At 43.8% G+C, this 18237-nt stretch overlaps 1 protein-coding gene across 3 annotated transcripts; it reads right to left on the reverse strand.

The window, feature by feature from the left end:
- Window positions 1–22: 22 nt before the first annotated feature.
- Window positions 23–18033, reverse strand: nup205 (nucleoporin 205). 3 transcript variants are annotated; one of them, XM_080876218.1, is made up of 42 exons: window positions 17802–18033; window positions 17144–17286; window positions 16806–16977; window positions 16495–16639; window positions 16027–16186; window positions 15609–15837; window positions 15350–15514; window positions 15070–15245; window positions 14789–14905; window positions 14547–14684; window positions 14266–14416; window positions 13734–13939; window positions 13468–13650; window positions 13056–13106; window positions 12540–12749; window positions 12179–12416; window positions 11903–12092; window positions 11636–11756; window positions 11303–11381; window positions 11058–11222; window positions 10807–10931; window positions 7752–7866; window positions 7444–7593; window positions 7222–7293; window positions 6962–7119; window positions 6794–6874; window positions 6520–6711; window positions 6217–6418; window positions 6022–6120; window positions 5707–5855; window positions 5325–5516; window positions 5106–5227; window positions 4791–4923; window positions 2687–2813; window positions 2497–2570; window positions 2222–2350; window positions 1870–1996; window positions 1525–1697; window positions 1251–1380; window positions 923–1051; window positions 706–782; window positions 23–511 (listed from the first exon to the last, which is right to left on the reverse strand). In XM_080876218.1, the coding sequence occupies exons 1-42, from the start codon at window positions 17827–17829 to the stop codon at window positions 359–361; spliced, it is 5976 nt and encodes a 1991-aa protein (XP_080732344.1). In that variant the 5' UTR covers window positions 17830–18033; the 3' UTR covers window positions 23–358. The 3 variants fall into 3 exon arrangements, with proteins under 3 accessions (XP_080732344.1, XP_080732345.1, XP_080732343.1); XM_080876219.1 differs by having other exon boundaries at window positions 5707–5852; window positions 7222–7296; XM_080876217.1 differs by having other exon boundaries at window positions 7222–7296.
- Window positions 18034–18237: the final 204 nt, after the last annotated feature.

Here is an 18237-nt window from a genome sequence, read left to right on the forward strand (position 1 = left end):
TGTCGTTCAGGCCATTTATGGAGCGAGGAAGGTGAGAACTGGACATTTAACCGATTTAGAAAAAGAAGTTTATTTTCACAAAAATCATCCGAACAAACAAGAATATCAAATACAGTTTAACAAGTAAAAATTTCTTCTGCTTTTTCTTCTCCACATTCTCAATTCCTCAAATGGTGCTACTTGCACTGTGAACGTAAGCATGATCGAAATTGACACTACGAGTTATAGAAGAGGAAGGTCGGGTCAGTAGAAAGGAGTGATGTTGCCAGACATGAAGTCCTTAGCAGTGTCCTGGTTTTGCCTGTTATGAAGGCAGAAGTTCAAACTGACAGAGAAGGTAATCGGATCTTGGCCAGTCTCAGCTTTTGGGCTGTCGCAGCAGGCCGCGGATCCTGCGGACCAGAGCCTGGATAAAAGTATAGCGAGAGCGGACCTGGCTGTACAAGCCCTCCACCTCCAGCAGCTTCCTCTGCAGGGCCTCCCCAAATCCTGCAGCCATGTCGCTTTTCAGCTGCAATCACACAGACAAGAGAAAGAGATTAATTCCAGGCTAAAGGAAAAACCTGATGAAAATCTCCAAATGCTTATGGTTTAGGCCGAGGCTTAATGCATGGCTAGGAAACTGCCCCAGAATGTACAACTGTGTACAAGAGGTACAACACGTCTTAGTTTGCAGACTCATACCAGTTTACAGAAATTTCTTACCAGATCTAGATCTTGTTGGCTGACTCTGGATAGGCTTAGTCCTCGGCCTCCGCTGGCCTGCAGCCCGCTGAATGAGTCTAAAGAATTTGAACATACAGAAATGTTCATGTTTACTCAACCAGGGATGATACAGTGTCTATGCCACATCTGCTCTCAATAACCAAAAAGTGCAATGAACCTATTATTGGCATGTATTCTCTGTAACATGTGCCCCTACCATCTGCGAGGCGTGATCTGTATAAAGTGGATCCAGGCAGCAGCGAGTCTTTGGGGTCAGTGGGTATACAATGCAACAAGTAGTACTCCAGGTGACGCCACAGCACGAATAAGCATGTCTCAATCACATCTAAGCAGGAGTCAGGTCAAGGCTGTCCACAGCTTCTCATGTGGCATTTTTTTTAATAACTCTTATCAGTGTAAGATAATCAAACACTATATGGCACAGACATGATGGGCAGAGGCAGTTTCAGCGTAGCATTTATCATTCCTGGTTTAATCTTGTTAATCCCATTTCTACAAATGTGTCTGCGAGGGGCAAAGGATACAGGAGCACAAGGCCAGCAGCTTGGCTCTGTTGTTGATGAGCTGGACCAGTCGTCTCTTGGCCAGCAAGCTCCTCTGCACTGATGAGATTTTCTCCACTGCTCCTGGGCCTGAAACCAGGCCTTGGCACAACTACAGAGAAAAGGTGGTTAGAACTGACGGGAAACAACGCTAACAATCAAAACGTATGCAGGATGTGCAAGTTTGCAAGTTTATTTGGTAAACTGACGGTGGTGAAGTTATATCTCTATATACACTGTTGCATCCATCTATTACCTCCTTGAGCTCCTCAGGTGGGAGCTGATCCAGGCTCTGAAGCTTTCCCAGGCTCTGCCTGTGACTTTGGTGGAACCGGAAGAAATCAGCAGCACTATTCTTGAGCAGGTACAAGACCAAACCAAGACTAGGGACCCGAGAGTAAGCCATCGATGGCACAGTGGATGAAAGGTCTTGAAAAGAGGAGGAAGAGTCTATCGTTAAACTGAAAGTGTTTCCATAAACCGGAAACTTCAGGAACACCACAAGCTCCGAAAACATTCCATAACCATAGGCTAAGCCACATTAACGATTAGCATGAGCCAAATCCTTATTCTTCATAAGTTAGGGTAGAATATCACTGACCAGTGCGTGCTCCGTCCCTGCCAGCTGGCTCGCTGCCTGACGGGCTGAAGAGGCAGATGCTGAACTGAGCCTGGGCTGAGCTCTGCAGCAGGAGGGCCTGGCAGTACTCCATGATGTTAGCACACACCTTGGGACAAAGGACAGCAGGTTCAAGTCATTGACGATGCAGAACTGATAACCCTGATTACAGAGAGAAAACTCCAGACATTTCAGTGCCTCTCTTGTGGATTTTGCCCCAAAGTGTCCACTCCACACTTGGAATACGTAAAATATAAATATGCTAACGGGGAAGCTGGCACTGAGAATACACTTTGCATCTCCAGTTTTACCATTTACAGAATAACCGTCAAACCTGTTGCATGGCCACCTCCATCTCTTCTCGCCGTTCTGCTGAGTCTCCAGGTGCAGAGATCTCAGCCTGTTTTAGCAACCTGTCCCGCTCACTTCCTGCCAGACGGCCGAGCAGAGACAGACATAGGCGCTAAAAAAAAGAGAGAGAGAGAGACATTGCCACTTATGCAAATCTCACACTGAACAGTAGACGCAGAGGTTAAAGAGGGTTGAACAAGATAAAAGTGAAAGTTAGAACAGGTTGGTATGTAATAAAAACTAAGGGCATCATCTGACCTGGAATCTGTTAATGTGACCTTGGAACTCCATGAGCGCAGCGCTGTTGACTTCTCCACCCATCTCAAGGGCACCTGAGACATCAAGTAGTTACTGAGTCACTGATTATAAACACGTGGTTCACATAAGGCTGATATAACATTAAAAGAGCTTTGTGCTTTCAGTTCAGGGTGACTGCTCATCTTTGTACCTGGCAGAGCTGTTTTACTGATGATGCCAGTAAGCAGAGAAAGTTCCTGCAAAGCTCCCATACTGAGCTCCTGGCAGCGCAGCAGGGACTGAATGGTGTCTGCATGGACTATCAGCCACTGGAGAACCTGCACACAGATATTTGTTGTTACTTATTACTCGCTTTCAAATCAAAAATCAAACTCAACGATTCATTGAGTAACTCAAATAACTCCATTATTTAAAAAGAAAAAAAACACTTTGATCACTTTCTGCTTTGATGCTTTGTTTATTCCACGACTCAGTGGGGCTCATTCGTCCCCATATAAGCGTGAGTGTTTCACCCACATTTGCAACTAGAAATAGACCTGCAACTGAAACTTCTCTAAAGGCACACACGTGCATCAAACGTACCACATCATTAAGCCCATGCAGCCCCCAGGCTTTCAACAAAAACACTGATAACGCATCAGCAGGGGTGAAGATGACACGTCATGGTTTAACATGAATCAAGAGTCTGTCTACGCAGCAAAGAGCAAAGAGGGGGCGACGTTAAGGAGACCATGAGCTCAGGTTTAGGGCCGCCTGCTCCTGTAATCACTGTTAAAACCTTTACTTGGGAAAAAACTGGCAGGAGTCCTCAAGCAAACCATCGTGTGTCACACCAAAGGAAAGCTTTGAAGCTGCTCCCATCCAACATCTACAGTAAAGCTACAGAAGTTAAATAAAAGCATGCGTATGAAGATGAACTGATGCAATGTTTGACTTTGGCAGTTTGCTGAAGGCTGCAGCAGGGGTGAATCTAAAGGGGGGTGTGGGGTGTACTAGACCATATTTCATTTCAAGGCTTTAATACCATTATTTTACAGATTTATGTAAAATATACAAAACAGGAAAAATGTGATATTAAGTTCATGACATTAATATTTAAGCAGATAAAAATGAAAGCTCACCCCCCCCTCTCTCCACAGCGAAGTAAAATACACATAGGCTAGTAAAAACTGAGCCACTAGCCCGGGACTTTCTAGGCTGGACACTGAATCATTGTTGACATCTAAACCACCACAAAGTTGTTGTTTTTTTCCTGCAGCAGGAAACGTTGCATCAAAATAGGACAAACCACAGAGAATATCCACATGCTCGAATTTCATCATTGTAGTCATGAGATATTTCTTTAAAACCTCACACTCCCACGTGCACATGTGTCATTAACACGATTAAGCAAACAGACACACACAAAAACGCATACACATGATCATATACAAAATCAACCTGAGAAGACGTCATTTTCTCTCTTTTTGCCATTTTATTTTAGGCTTTAGTTTAAGCTGCATGTATGCCTTATTTGGATTCAGCTGTTCTAGAGATTATACATCTAAGCTTCAACGTGTCCAGAACTCTGCTGCCCATATTATCACCACATCACCCCCTCCGTCCTGCAGCAGCGTCATTGGCTCCCAGTCAAATATCGCACCAATTTTAAAATACTTTTGTAAACATTTAAGGCTATTCATCAACTCTCCCCTCCATATCTCTCTGATATGGTTCAGATCACCACTCTGCCCCCCCGCCACCATGGGCAGCAGTGCTTTCAGCTGCTCTGGAATTCCCTACCTCCTGATATAAGAAATACCACTTCCTTTTCTCTTTTCAAGGCTAGACTCAAAACTCACCTGTTCAGAAAAGCTAATCCCACATAACTTTTTCCATTCTGCTATTTTAAATCTGTTTTATCTTTAATGTTTTATGATTTTGTAAATTGCCTGCTTTTAATGTTTCTGCTGTGTACAGTGTCCTTGGGTGTTCTGAAAGGCGCTTTCAAATAACATGTATTATTATTTTTTTGTGCATTTTTGAAAAAAAAGAAGAAAAAAAGAAAATAAAAATTACAACTATTGCAAGAAACCAATGAGCAATTCATTTTGACATAACATAGGATTTCTTACCTGATAACTCAATAACTGATCGAATAATCAATTACTAAAATTTGGATTATTACAGCCCTACATTCAGCCGAGCAAAAAAAAAAAATCAACCAAACCAGAACAGGAAATAAAATAATAAACTCAGACACGTGACAATATTTGAAATGACAAAGCTCAGGTCTAACAACATTACACACTTACTTGTGCTGCCCCCTGCTGGTGATTTATGGAGGTGGAAGTCAGAATCACTTGAAAGAGCCTTAAGGTTGGTAAAAGAATCTGTCTGTAACGGTCCATAGGGCTGGGGATGAAGCCTGATGGGTCCCTCATCACCCTGCAAACCATAGAGGAACAGATGCAAACACAAGGGAAACTAGAAATATAGATTTCAACAGCTCTGAATAAAGGGCAGAGTTGTTTTAAAAAGGGATAGAAGATGTTTACATATCAAATATAAGAACTTTTTAAAAAGACAGCTAGTCCTCTCACTCTCTCCTCCTATCCCCACATCCATACCTGTGTGCGTCGCTGTCGGGCACCATGTCAAACACCTGACACTCCATCAGCTGTGCCACCAGCCCACAGCGCAACAGCTCCACGGCTCCCTGCCCCGTCTTAGCCACACGAGTCAGCAGAGCCTAAACACGCAAACAAGCTTGTAGCTTCACAATCTTCCACTCATTGAGGCTGCTGTGTTCAATTTTAGAAACTAAATACTGAAAACTGTCTCCTCACCATCTTGCTTTCAAAGATGTAGAGTGGTTTGAGGAGAGGTGGCTGTGGTGTGAGCAGGCTCTGTAGCGCCACATCATCCTGCCTCAAGCTCTCCACCAACGACCGCAGGTAGCCACTGTTGCAAATATACAGCAGCCACTGATTCTGACGGTCAATTGACAGGATACGGTCCAGCACGGCCATGGCCAGCATCTAACAGGGCGGGGGGGCAGAATACTTGTTAGGCTTGGTTAACATTAAAACAGAGAGGTGTTGATAGAAGCAAAAGATACTTGGCATTCCAGAAAAGCATGTTAGGATGCTTCAAGATTGGGGGCAAAGAAAAAAAATCACCAAGAGGCTGAAATAGGCAGAGAAAGCTTCATGTAGGTTTAACCCTTACTCTGCTAATTTCATGGCCGTCACAGGCATCTCGGCACACAACCTCCATGAGGGCCTTGCCGTAGCTCTCGATGATCGCAAGGTTCTCCCGCTGCAGTTTGGAGAAACCATCTTCAGGAGCTGTGAGACGTTCCCACATTGCTTTGCCTGCTGCAAACACAAAGACATTTTCTCAGACAAACCCACCGTTCCTTTGAAATGATACTAACAGACAGTATATGTCAGAAAACACTAACAATGACTTTTTTGTCAAATAAAGAGAGGTCCAAAAGGACTCTCTTATTATAACCTGCAGTGTGTGATTGCTTCTGTGTACCTGTCTGCAGAGTGTCCGGTTCTTCAGGTTTCTGGGCAATTTGCAGATAATACAGCAGAGAGCCATACAGGTGAGCACGCAGACGCTGATATCCGCCTCCTTAAGGTGTGAAAGACATTACAAAAACGTACTGGGATCAAAGTATATCCTGAAAAGTTTCCCCATGTGAGAAATGTGGGTTTATGAGTCACTAACCAGTAGAAAGTATAAAGTCCAGCAGCTTGCGCAGGATCAGGTGCAGCGCAGAGTTGGCGATTGACGCAAAGCCAGAGGATGCTTCTAATCCCACCCCCTGCTGCTGCTCAGACAGCACTGATTGGCTGAGGTGAGCTGTCAGTGTGAAGACCGCTCCGGCAACAATGGGCATCAACTCCCCTGCTGCATCCTCTGATAACACCTAGACAAAGCACAGTTACAAAAACTTGAGTATTGAACACTGAGACCAGTTCCTTATTGGACAGGACTGGATATTACTGCTACGCTGACGTGATCACTGACCTTATCGTGCAGGTCCAGCAGCAGATCCCTGATGATGAGCTGCCGCTCATCAGCAGGTATCAGATCAGCTGGGCAGGCAGTCAGCAGCGTCTCCACCAGACTCCTCCAGGACTGCAGCGCATGCCGCTTTGCACTCAGGCTCCGACGGACACGGTTACGTTCCACCACTTGCTGCAGGATTGAGTTCACCTCCTAAGGCAAAGTAAACAGTAATGGAATTTAATTACAGCTTTCAGCTAAAATTACAGGACGTCAGTTTGTGAGTTTCACTCACTTCCATTAACAGGGGCCTCTGTCCAATCGCTGCCATTCCCTGCAGCGCGTTCACCTCGGCGACCAGCACTCTGTGAAGCAACTGTGAGGAAAATGAAAACCAACTTCAGAGGCTGAAACAACACATCAGATCAAGAAAATACATTAGACATCGTATCCGGAAACGTACCTTAACGTTGCACACAGTATGTCCCTGCTCATTGACGTGCTCACAGTTGGAGATCACCTGCTCTATCTGAGTGCGTTCAAAGAAGTCCAGCTGCAGCAGCTCAGGCATATCCTGGCTGAATTCGATGGCATCCAGCACGCTCAGTAACTTCCTGCGCACTGATGATGAAAAGCGAGACGATCTGGGGTCATTCTTAAAAACTCCTCACATGTATTCTTCTAATATCTTTCTAAATTTGAAGGTGGACTTGTGACACGAACCTTTAGAAACTGTGTCAAAATGCAGAAAACCGCTGACTGATCTAGTCTCGTCTTCCATGCCAGATTCCCCATCTGCTAAAAAATAAAAAGGTTTTAGGTGCATATTGTAAATTTCCTTTGCAATAAACAGGACTGTCAGCTGTGAGGGCTTGAAAGTTTTCTAAAAAGATCCTTTAAGCTTTTATTTACAGCCATGGAAAGTATAGAGCAACTTTCCTTTACCTGCATGCTGAGCGTGTGGCTGGTCATCCAGCAGGAGGCTGACGAGGCGCTGTGTATGGGAACGCTGGCGGTTGAGTGAGGTCACTCTCAGCTCGATTGCAGCAGTTTTCATGAGCCAAGACATCTGGGAGAGGGCAGCAATCTGGTTACCTGAGGAGAAGAAGGAAGAGAGAAAAGAATCCTGCAGTGTTTTCTGCCCATTATTTCCTCCTTGCATGGATACACAACAACTCGTTTCAAATTAATGCTACTGCTTTGTTGGTAAAACGCCTTTTATTTAACAAGGTTAGCAGGGATTCTGAGCTCACTTGGCAGGATGAAGGGCAGGTGTTGCAGGTGTGAGAACAGGAAATCCTGACTGGTCCTCAAGTAGCGCATTGTGGGTCCAGATGTGTCTGGACAAGCACACAGCTGGTAGATCACCTGAGAGAAAAAGAAAACCAGACAAACACAAAGAAATTTGAAATATTCTGTAACATAAAATCCTCCTGCTAGCTGAGATACATCTCTCACTGCAGAGATTGGGCCTCGTTTAAACAGGGCTCGCAAAATCGCTAGCCCGACGTCCCGGGGCTAGCGATTTTTCTGGTCGGGCTACCAAAGTCCATCTCAGCCCTGCCCGTCAGGCTGTCATAGGAAGAAAAAAAATATGTCAATGCTTTTGCATTCTTTGGCAAACGTAGCTGTCAGTATGTGACATATTGAAATCGCGTTTGAATTTCCGCTTGTTTTTTGCTTCACTTTCACTTTGCGATGGCGCAAACTGTGAATAGAGAGCGGCAGCTACTGACTGGTGAGTGACAGATTAGTTGCGCACCAGTTCCTCTGACATCGTCTTATCACTCATTAGCTTACTATTCAAACGTGACAAGTGAAATCTCCCGCAGCAAGCTTAAACCTGTGATGCAGGTTGATTGCGCAGAGAATCGCTGATCATTGGCTGATCGGTGGCGCCAGTGTCCGGCAGCCTCGCCTCTGTCAGTGCGCCCCAGGGTGGCTGTGGCTACAATGTAGCTTGCCATCACCAGTGTGTGAATGTGTGTGTGAATGGGTGGATGACTGGATATGTAAAGCGCTTTGGGGTCCTTAGGGACTAGTAAAGCGCTATATCAGGGGTGGCCAACCCGCGGCTCTCGAGCCGCATGCGGCTCTTTGCCTGGTTTCATGCGGCTCTTACGTTCATATCAAAGTTTATGTTTGTGTTTTGATTTTTTTTATGTTGTTGTTTTAAAATGTGCGCGTTCGCTTCGCTTGAGTTCAATACGGTATTTTTCATCAAATGCGCATGTGTGTGAGATGAAAATACCGCAAAGTTTCCCAGTAGGAGCAAGTTCGCCCTTAAAATGGCAGGAAAAAAATGCACAGCAAAAAGAAAATATGAAGATGAACACAGGACGTTTTTAACAGAGTGGGAGAGTTTATATTTTTTTGTTGAACGCAATGGTAAGCCATTCTGCCTTATATGTCAGACGTCATTAGCGCATTTCAAAGCTTCAAATCTTCAGCGCCACTTCAGCTCACTCCATGCTAACATCGACCAGGAATTTCCAAAAGGGACTGAACTTCGCAAGCACGAGTTGGCCACTTTGAAAAGTCAGGCAGAAAAGCAGATACAGTTTTTCCAAAAATTTACGAAGCGGTCAGAGACCATAACGCTCGCATCCTATCAGCTGGCTTGGAACATTGCACGGGCTAAAAAGCCATACAATGAAGGGGAGTTCGTTAAAAAATGCCTCAGTGATGTTGTTGGAATCTTGTCTCCTGAAAACGACAAATTAAAACGCATGGTATCAGACGTCCAACTGTCCCGCCACACTGTTGAACACAGAATATCGGACATTAACACGGCTATTGAATCACAGTTGCACTCTGACCTTCAAGCATGTGAGTATTTTAGTGTCGCATTGGATGAGAGTTGTGATATACAAGACAAGCCTCAGTTGGCAATATTTGCACGGTCTGTTTCAAACGTGTGTGTGTGTGAGACAGTGCACACAATGTTCATTGTTGAAAATGACTGGCCTGTGGTTTTAGTACTGTAGGAGTCCATTTCTGTCATTATCATGTTGGTGTGTGACATTTACAATAAATCTGGCTGAGCAGAGGTGTGTGTGTGTGTGTGTGTGTGTGTGTGTGTGTGTGTGTGTGTGTGTGAGTGAGTGAGTGAGTGAGTGAGTGAGTGAGTGAGTGAGTGAGAGAGAGAGAGAGAGAGAGAGAGGAAAGGATGGGTGATGTTCATGTGTGCCCATGCGTATGATGTGGCTCTTTGCGGTAACACAGTAAAAAAAAAAGTGGCTCTTGGTCTCTGACTGGTTGGCCACCCCTGCGCTATATAAATACAGGCCATTATGCAAGTGCCTGTGTAAAAGCAGATGGATTTACGCAGGTATTTTAGTTCTGCAGAGCCAAATAAGACAGGTCAGGGTGAAGAAGGGACCACCAAAGAAAAGCCGATCACAAAACGGAAAAGATATGACAAATCAGGCTATGAGGCAAAAACAAAAGCGCAGCTTTTTTTTGGTTTCATGGACAAAAGAATTTCTGTGGCTGGAATATGACGAGCTAAATAACATCATGTTCTGCCGGGTGTGTCTTCTTTCCTTCGATTTCTGAGTCAACAAGCTATGGAAGCCCGTTCCTACCACTAAATAAAAACAAAACAGCTAGTATCCATTACTTTTCTCAAAATTTTGAGTTAATAACTCAAAATTTTGAGTTGTGGATCCTTTTTTTTTTTTTTTTTTTTTTAGTGGCGGAAACGGGCTTCCATAACAAGCACCTTTGTTACTGGGACCAGTAATTTTAAGAAAGACCCCATTAGAACCCATGAGAAATGCAAGAAATGCATTATTGCTCAGTCTGCAGTATCTTTCCCAGAACAAACGCCAATTGCAAAAAAAACTACTAAAAATAAACCAAGCACAACAAGAAGTCCAGAAGAAACGCAGAAGAAAAAGCTGTTTAGAACAGCGCGATGTTGCAAAGAGTGAACTACCTTTGGCAAAATGTAGCAGCCTTTGCAAACAAAGCAAATGATCTTGGTTCCACTTACCTCTTAAACGTGACTTCAGTGGAAATGTCAGATTCAGGATCTGACACAGACTGATCCATGTTCTACACAGTTCTTACAAGTTCATAGAAATTTCTGTTCAATTAGAACCAAATATTTGAGTTGATGATTGTATTTTTTTTCTTTTACAGTTGTTGTAATTTGTGTTTTAACAATTTTTTAAGTCAATCAAAAAATTGTCCTTTATTTTTTTTCAGGCTACTTAAATTTATTTTGGGCTACCAAAAACTGAAGAGTGTCTGCCGGAAGGGCTACCAGAGATTTTGAATTTTGCGAGCGCTGTTAAATATTACCTGGTAGCAGAGCTCAGCCAGGTGCGGGGCCTGCTGTGTGAGTGCAGGTCCCGATCTTTTCTCTGTGCCTCTCTGCAGCCGACTCAGGATGGCGTGCAGGCAGCTACGCGGGCACCCTAACACACCTGTAAGACAAACACACTTAAATCATCTGATTTTCTTTCCACTTAATCCATAAAAGGTTCAAACGGTGTTAAACATCATAACTGCTACTAAAATGAACATATTCACTGTAAAGGCCAAACTCTCACCCGGGTCCTGGAGATTGGTTGACGACACAGGCTTCTTCACTTCATAGCCCAAAAGATAAAGGGCCAGATTTGGTGCCTTCAACTCCAAAGACGTAATGAGCAGGTTCAAAATATGGATCTGGGTTTCGTGCCGGATCCTTGCCACCTTCTTTTGTGAGTCTACGTCTGAAAGTTAGTATTTAAGGTGTAAATTAGTAAGTCTGAGTGTGACAGGTTTAATAATTGATAGGTGAAGATCGTCTCACCATCTTTCTCTGTGCCCTCCTCTGCGTCTTCATTGTCCAGACACTCCACAAAGCCTGCCATGAGCTTGTCACTTACAGCCTGAAGTGGAGACGTTTAAATTAATGCCTGCTTTAACACAGCTAACGCTTACATGCACACAGCAAAAACACCCCAAGGTTTCATGAAACCTGTTCCAAGTCACCTTGAAAATTTCAATACTGTTCAAGCCGTTTTCTTACACAGATCTAATTTACTAATATATACTGAAAGACAAACGAGTTTATATCGAGGCAACTGTTCCATCCAATTCAAAGTATGACACGCGTTTCCAGACTGTTCCGACTTGGACGTACCTGGTCATGTGTGAAGTCTCCCACCAGCCTGATCTGAATGTTTGGGTAGTTGGCGATGCGACGCAGAATCTTGGCGCTCTGGAAGGCGGCCTCTGGGTTTGAGCTGCTGTGGTAAAGATACCTGCCAAAGACAAACGGCAGAGTTCAGAACTGTGCTGCAAAGACTGAGTTATAAGCTTTACTGAATAGCCAACATTAATAAAAAGTGAACAAAAATACATTACAGTTCAAACATTATTTTAAAAAATTAAAAAAGGATGTGTTTACCTCGCAATGTTGACAATGTGATCAGCCCTTCTGGTTTGAGGGCTGACGCCTTGGAGGAGCTGCTCCAGGGGAGAAACCAGCAGAGAGGCCTGGCTCTCCCTAAGAAGATCCATGAACACTGCTTCCTTCTGCAGAGCCAAGTCCAAAAGGCACAAGCAGTGCAATACTGCAGACTGCAAGTGCTTTTTACCTGTAAGGGCAGAGTGATGCACTCTTCTGTCAGAACAAAGACACAAGTTCTCTCCATTTGCCTAACAGCGGTGCATGCTTTCTCACCGGGGAAAGGTGCATAGGTGTCCAGCTGGCGGACCCCCTCCTCCAGCAGGCTGAGGCAGAGTGCCAGCATGGGCGAGTCATTGAGCAGGTGGAACATGATGCTGTGGCCCGGAGGCTTATGGGCCGGGACCTGCTCACCCTGCAGTTCCACAATCTCCTGGACAAAGTCAGACGGCTGGGGCTCGTAGTCCCGCAGCAGCTTGTGGAACACCTCGAGGACAGAGTCGGCTACCTCCCACTGGGAGACGGCAACGAAATGAAAGGAGGGGGGGGGGGGGGGGGGACAAAATGAGCAGATTTACACAGTTAAAAGTGAATCTATGTTTCGTGTCTACACCTTGACGCTAGGAGGGAGCATTACCTTCTCAGCAGGGCGACGATACGCTCTGGTGGGGAAGGGGAGGAACACAGAGTCACGCAAGAAGTTCAAGTAGGGCTGAAAGCCGGGCACACGCAACCCTGCTCCTAAATTAACGGGCAGGCTTCCCTCCACCAAGGTGCTGATCAGGTGGCAGAAAGATCGTGTCAGTGGGTACTCCTCACAGCTCGACTCGATCTCATTCAGCTCCACCTGATGGCCATGAAAATAATTCACAAAGTTTGAGTCACGTCCCTCTTTTTACAGGATGTTTAGCAATCGATCAAATTAAAGTAAAACTTTTAGTCTCCAGCTGTTTTACTGATCTATAAGGCAGATCTGTAACGGCCCAATTACAGCAGACCTGCTCAGAGCGCCAATTTTACAAACAGAAGAACATTTAAAGACAAATCAGACCGATAACCTGTCTGCATTGTTTTTCTTTACAACAAGACAGGCTTAAACCCTCTGACCATTACGCTTGCTGAGGAGAAAAAACAAAAACAACTAAAATCTCACCTCTATCCCTGCTGCTTGTCTCTGTCCGGGGGCTCGCACCGTCTGAAGGATCTGTTTGACAACAAAATGAGAAGCTTCAAAACACAAAGTTACAGATAGAAACACAAGAGTGACGATGTTTATTTTCTGGAAATTAGGTTTTAAGAAATGGCTGCAATCATGAGGACTGGACATTTGCATGTTTACAGCATCTTATAGTCATTTCAGTGGTGAGAGCATTGGTGTCTGCTGACAGCTTTAGTGCAGAAATTAAGCTTAACATGTAGAGAAATATCGTAAGAGTAGAAAGGGAGTCTGTGACTTTCTGATATTATCAAAATTCATATTTTATTTGCACATGACAAACAATGTTGACCCTATCAGTGTAAACTCTTGTCATTTTTAATAAAAATAAAACATTGTTCTGTTTTACCTGCGTGTACTCCAGCGACTGCCAGAGTGAAGCAGCGATCTCCGGTGACTTTCCAAACGCTGCCAGGCAGTGCAGGAGCTCAGCTTTCAGGACGGGAGGAACGCTGCACTGAAGCAATCCCAACATCACGACAGCTGGGGTCCACTGGGGATGCTCGCACAAGGCCAGTCGAGCATTTTCACTCTAGAGAAGATAGAAATTAACATCTGACTTTGTGGTATTTTACACCCACATAGCAGCACAAATCCATGCCTGTTGTGGCATACCCATGTGATGATGGTGGTGAGCAACTGCAAAAACGAGGTAAGTCCTTCCATCTCTCTTTGGGTGATGCCCCTGAGTGGCGGGTGGCGGTAGTGAGCCGAATCTGGATTTGGGAGGTCTCGTCGCAGGTTTTCATGGTACAGCATGAGTGAGTGAAAAAAATGTTCCCAGGACACCGGACTGCCTGAGACTCCCTGGATGTTGTCACCTGAACAAGATTAGTATGCATTAGAGAACACTGCAGTACACGCTGGTAAGGTTTTTGATTTAAATAATTATAAATAATAATGAACCCAGACAGTATTTTAATGGTGTAAATAAAATAAAAATTTAAATGTTGTTTTATTTAAAAAAAAAAAAAAAAAAAAAACAAAAAAAAAAAAAAAAAAAAAAAAAACAGACAAACACATTATTATTATTATTATTATTACAACATAATAAAGTTCCTTTTGTGGAAAGGCTTAACTTCAAATCGAATGTGTTGATTTCAACTGAAATATCACTAAAATAAATAAAGACTAAATTTAGTCTTACTGTGTGCTGCCCCGTTGGTCTTAAGCAGGCTGAAGCAGTAATGAGCACACTGAGGGCCATTGGCAAGTCCTTTTAACATACGGAGATAGGAGATGTAGAGGGTGGACGGCAGAAGGTCTCCCATCTGACGTACAAACTTGGACAAAACCACCTGTGTCAACAATCACAAAATATAAAAACACCTTTAAACAAAAAGAAGCCACGGACACACACACCCCTCCTCCCCAAATCTAAATCAATTGGACAATCAGTAACAGTAGTCACAAAAACACGAACCCTACCTGTTTATGTGGAGGTCTTTGCAGGGCCATTCCCAGATAAGAACCCTGCAGGGAGCTGTGTTGAAGAGACTCCGTGGGACACCAGAACTCCAAACCCAGCTCTAATCCAAATGGGTCCTTGCTGTAAAACTCCCCTATCTGAAAACACAAACCAAAAATTCTCATCGATCAGTAATAAAAGGTTAGAGGTAATACTGCCTCGTATGTATATATGGATATGTAAAAAAAAGCAAACCACTAACCAGGATCATGAGGTGGTCCAAGTCCTTCCGCAATGACGACGGAAGCTCGCTGTCCATCTGTAAGGACATGTGCACGAGGCGGGCATCCTCATCGGCACGGTTACGAAGCTGCTTCACCTGCAAAAAGCCAAAATACGCTTGTTACATATTTAAATTAAGATGCAAAAATAGATAAATAAATGAAATGTGATAATTACAGAATGTTGAATCTGATAAGTTAAAATCCATATTATAGTTTTACATGTCAGTCTTAAGTTAAAAGCACCTGCAGCATCTCTTACCTTCATTGGCATAAGAGCCAGAAAGTCTGTGATGAGTGAATGGACGCGGCGGATGTAAAACTCTTCCTGGGAAAAACTCTCACATCCCAGAATGCCCTCTTTCATAAACAAGAAGACATCGCCCAGGAGAGCCTGATCAGCCAGAGCCTCATCTGCCTCGGTGAACTCAACCAGTGCTGCACAAAAATACACGTACAATAAGATGAAATGGCTGTTATCTCAGAAAACGTAAGAATTAGAAGGGCATTTTTAATGGAGACTCAGGGAATGCAGTGCTTACCTGAGCCCTGTGGCAGCTGGGAAAGGACTCTCAGCAACAGAGCCCACGCCAGTCGACACACGGCCTGCAGCCCCGGAAGCTTCCATGGTTGGCTGTCCATCAGGCGACTGTGCACTGCAGACACATACTGCCTTTCTGTCAGCAATGGAAGTGCCTGGAGCAAATCTGGAGGAAAACACACGCAGGCAGATGATTTTTGGAATCAGTGATTTCAACAGGAAAAAAAGAAAGAAAACCAAAACCATCAACACGAACTTACCATCTCTATCTTCAGTCCCCTGCTCTATGAAACTGACATCCAAGCAGTAGAGCAGTGCCATAACCAGAGCCAGGCTAACACTGTCCAGTGAGCCATCAGCCTGAGCTGTAACTGTCTCCAGGTGGCCAATGAGTGCCAGAGTGTCATCTTTTGACAGGGGTGATTGGCAGGTCCATGAAAACAGGCTGTCTGCAAGCGCCTGTCGGCATTCCTTGATGAGGTCTGCAACCTGGTGACAGATGCAGAAACTACATGTAATCCATATTTTCCATAATCCACTCTGCATTCCTACACTCTATGTTTCTATGTTGAGAGAATTAGTGGCACTGTATTGTTCCTTTAACACTGGAAAAAGAAAACAAAGCAATTTGAAGATTTATATCTTTGGTTAAAATTTATACAAAAGATTACTTCCCACCTCCTTCCTGTGCTTTTCGTTGCCCAATCCGCGTTCTTTCTGCAGGCGTTCAAACTCACGCGTCACGCTTATCTCTGACACCAAAGTTAGGATGCGTTTGGTCAGACCTTGGCTCATGAGCTCATCTGTAAATCGTGTTGTCAAAGCCACCAGCTCTCCACTGAAGGAGAAAACAAATGACATTGTCAAACATAAGATTCAAATAGAACAGAATAGAATAGAATAGAATAGAATAATCCTTTAATTGTCCCACAAGGGGAAATTTGGATGTAACAGCAGTCAGAAAGACACATATACAAACAAACAGTACACAAGACACAGAACAGAAACACACACAATTTTTACATATTTACATCAAGGACAATGGTCACCAAAAAAATACAAGCAGGACAAAAACACCTTCATCATACGGGACCTTAACAGCATCTATCACTGTTTCATTGTACTACTTTTAGACACCGTTATTACCTAAGATCCAGGGTGAAGGTCTTGCCCTGTCGTGACTGAATGAGTGTGCGCAGAGAGTTGGCCATACAAAGTTTTCCATCCCAGTAAAGTAACACGGCCACTAGGCCTCGTGTCAGTCCTGGAAAATAGGGCTGCTGCTGTTCACCTGGAGAGAGATGATTACATAAAAGAAACAGAGCTCAATCTCAGTGTTTGATCAGGACAATCCATAGAACCTGCTACACAATTAACTACAGTGACACTTTACCTATAAGATGAAATGGAATTAATCTATGCTGGATAAAGTTGGGGATTTTTTCCCTTCATGTTACCTGCCAAGAGAAGCTCCAAAGCTGCCAACTCTCCAATGTCAAAGAGATCACTGAGGATGAAAGCCTCTGTCAGAAGCTGTTCTGGAAGGAGCCGTGACCCCTGCTGACCTTGGATGGCGATGCCTTCTGTGCTGGCTTTACGCACTTTCTCTCTTTGCTCTGCACTTTTTGGCTAAAAATGAAGAGAAGACAAGACGCTGTTAATATCAGAGTCTCGGAGGACAGACTGTAACTACAAGCTACACATTGGAGAAAAAACAAAAACAAAAAACAAACACCCGTGACCTGCATGTGTGAGAAATTACAGTGTTTTAAATGACCTATTCATGCCATCTTACCGGGTTCTTAAAAAGTGACAGAAAGTGAGGTTTGTGTTTCTTCAGCTGTAGGTCTAGGAGGTGAACACTCTCGGGCTGTCTCCTTAACACAGCTCCGTCCACTGTCTCCCAGAGCTCTTTCAGTGGCCCCCACAGACTGGCTCCTGACGGAGTAAACACGCTTCAGATGTTTTGGGTCGTCACACAAGTATGCAAACAACTAATTTCTAGTCATTTCGAGTTAATTTGCTATAACCATGCTTGTTAACACCACTGCGGCATTTTGCCTATCCTATAGACACTAAAAGATTCCAGAAGTATAGTACAGACACTTCTTTGCCTCCCCGGAGTTGTTAGTTTCACTTTTATTTCAAGCTGATCTATCAGACAAGTCGTGTCATCCCTCCCTGCTATTTCAGGTTGAGTGTGGGAATTAGTTCGATGTAAATGAGTAAAACTAATTTGTTATTTAACCTCAGCTAACTTAACGTCTATTTGCTATGGGCAAGGCTAAGCTATGTTAGCCTGACAGACCCAACAACATGTGGTCAAAACATATCATAATCGACAAATCTGCGGCCAAGAAGCGCATATATCTGCGCTTCAGTGCATAACAGAGGTTGAGATTTGATGCAATAATTAAACAAAATCCAATTATTTAATAAAATATACACCTTACCCGAATTTACCGCCATCTGCGCCGCCATGATACGCTCACTAAGTTGGACAGAAGCTTCTGGGTTTGTGCCGGTGTGAAATTTAAAACGATAACTTCTGTGATGCTTTGGTCGCTTTTAGTGAACAACGAATCTATCAGTCCTAATTTAATGTCCCCGCTGGTTAGTTGAGTAGATTAAATATCTTATTTCATGATTATGTGGGCTCTTTTCAGGCGGGGTCCTCCGAATGATGGCCCCGTCCTCATTAGCAATTATGGGAATTGTAGTTCTTGTAAGTTAAAGCGTTTAAGGCATTTAATTATATCTACAATATGTAAACTTTAAAAAAAAAAAGATTAAAAAATAAAATATTTTAGGAGACTTATATAAAGCAATACTTGAAAAAATATGCAACTAGAAATAGTTCCGAAAAAAATCAAAACACAAGCGGAACCA

This window comes from Rhamphochromis sp. 'chilingali' (assembly GCF_963969265.1).
Source record: "Rhamphochromis sp. 'chilingali' genome assembly, chromosome: 2".
Taxonomy (NCBI): Eukaryota; Metazoa; Chordata; class Actinopteri; order Cichliformes; family Cichlidae; genus Rhamphochromis; species Rhamphochromis sp. 'chilingali'.

Coding starts and splice junctions, on each gene's coding strand:
- nup205 (XM_080876217.1), bottom strand. CDS start 17,829: ATGGCGGCGCAGATGGCGGTAAATTCGG. Junction 16,978..17,143: donor TGTCACTTTTTAAGAACCCG/GTAAGATGGCAT, acceptor CTTCATTTTTAG/CCAAAAAGTGCAGAGCAAAG. Junction 5,517..5,706: donor ACGGCCATGAAATTAGCAGA/GTAAGGGTTAAA, acceptor CCGCCCTGTTAG/ATGCTGGCCATGGCCGTGCT.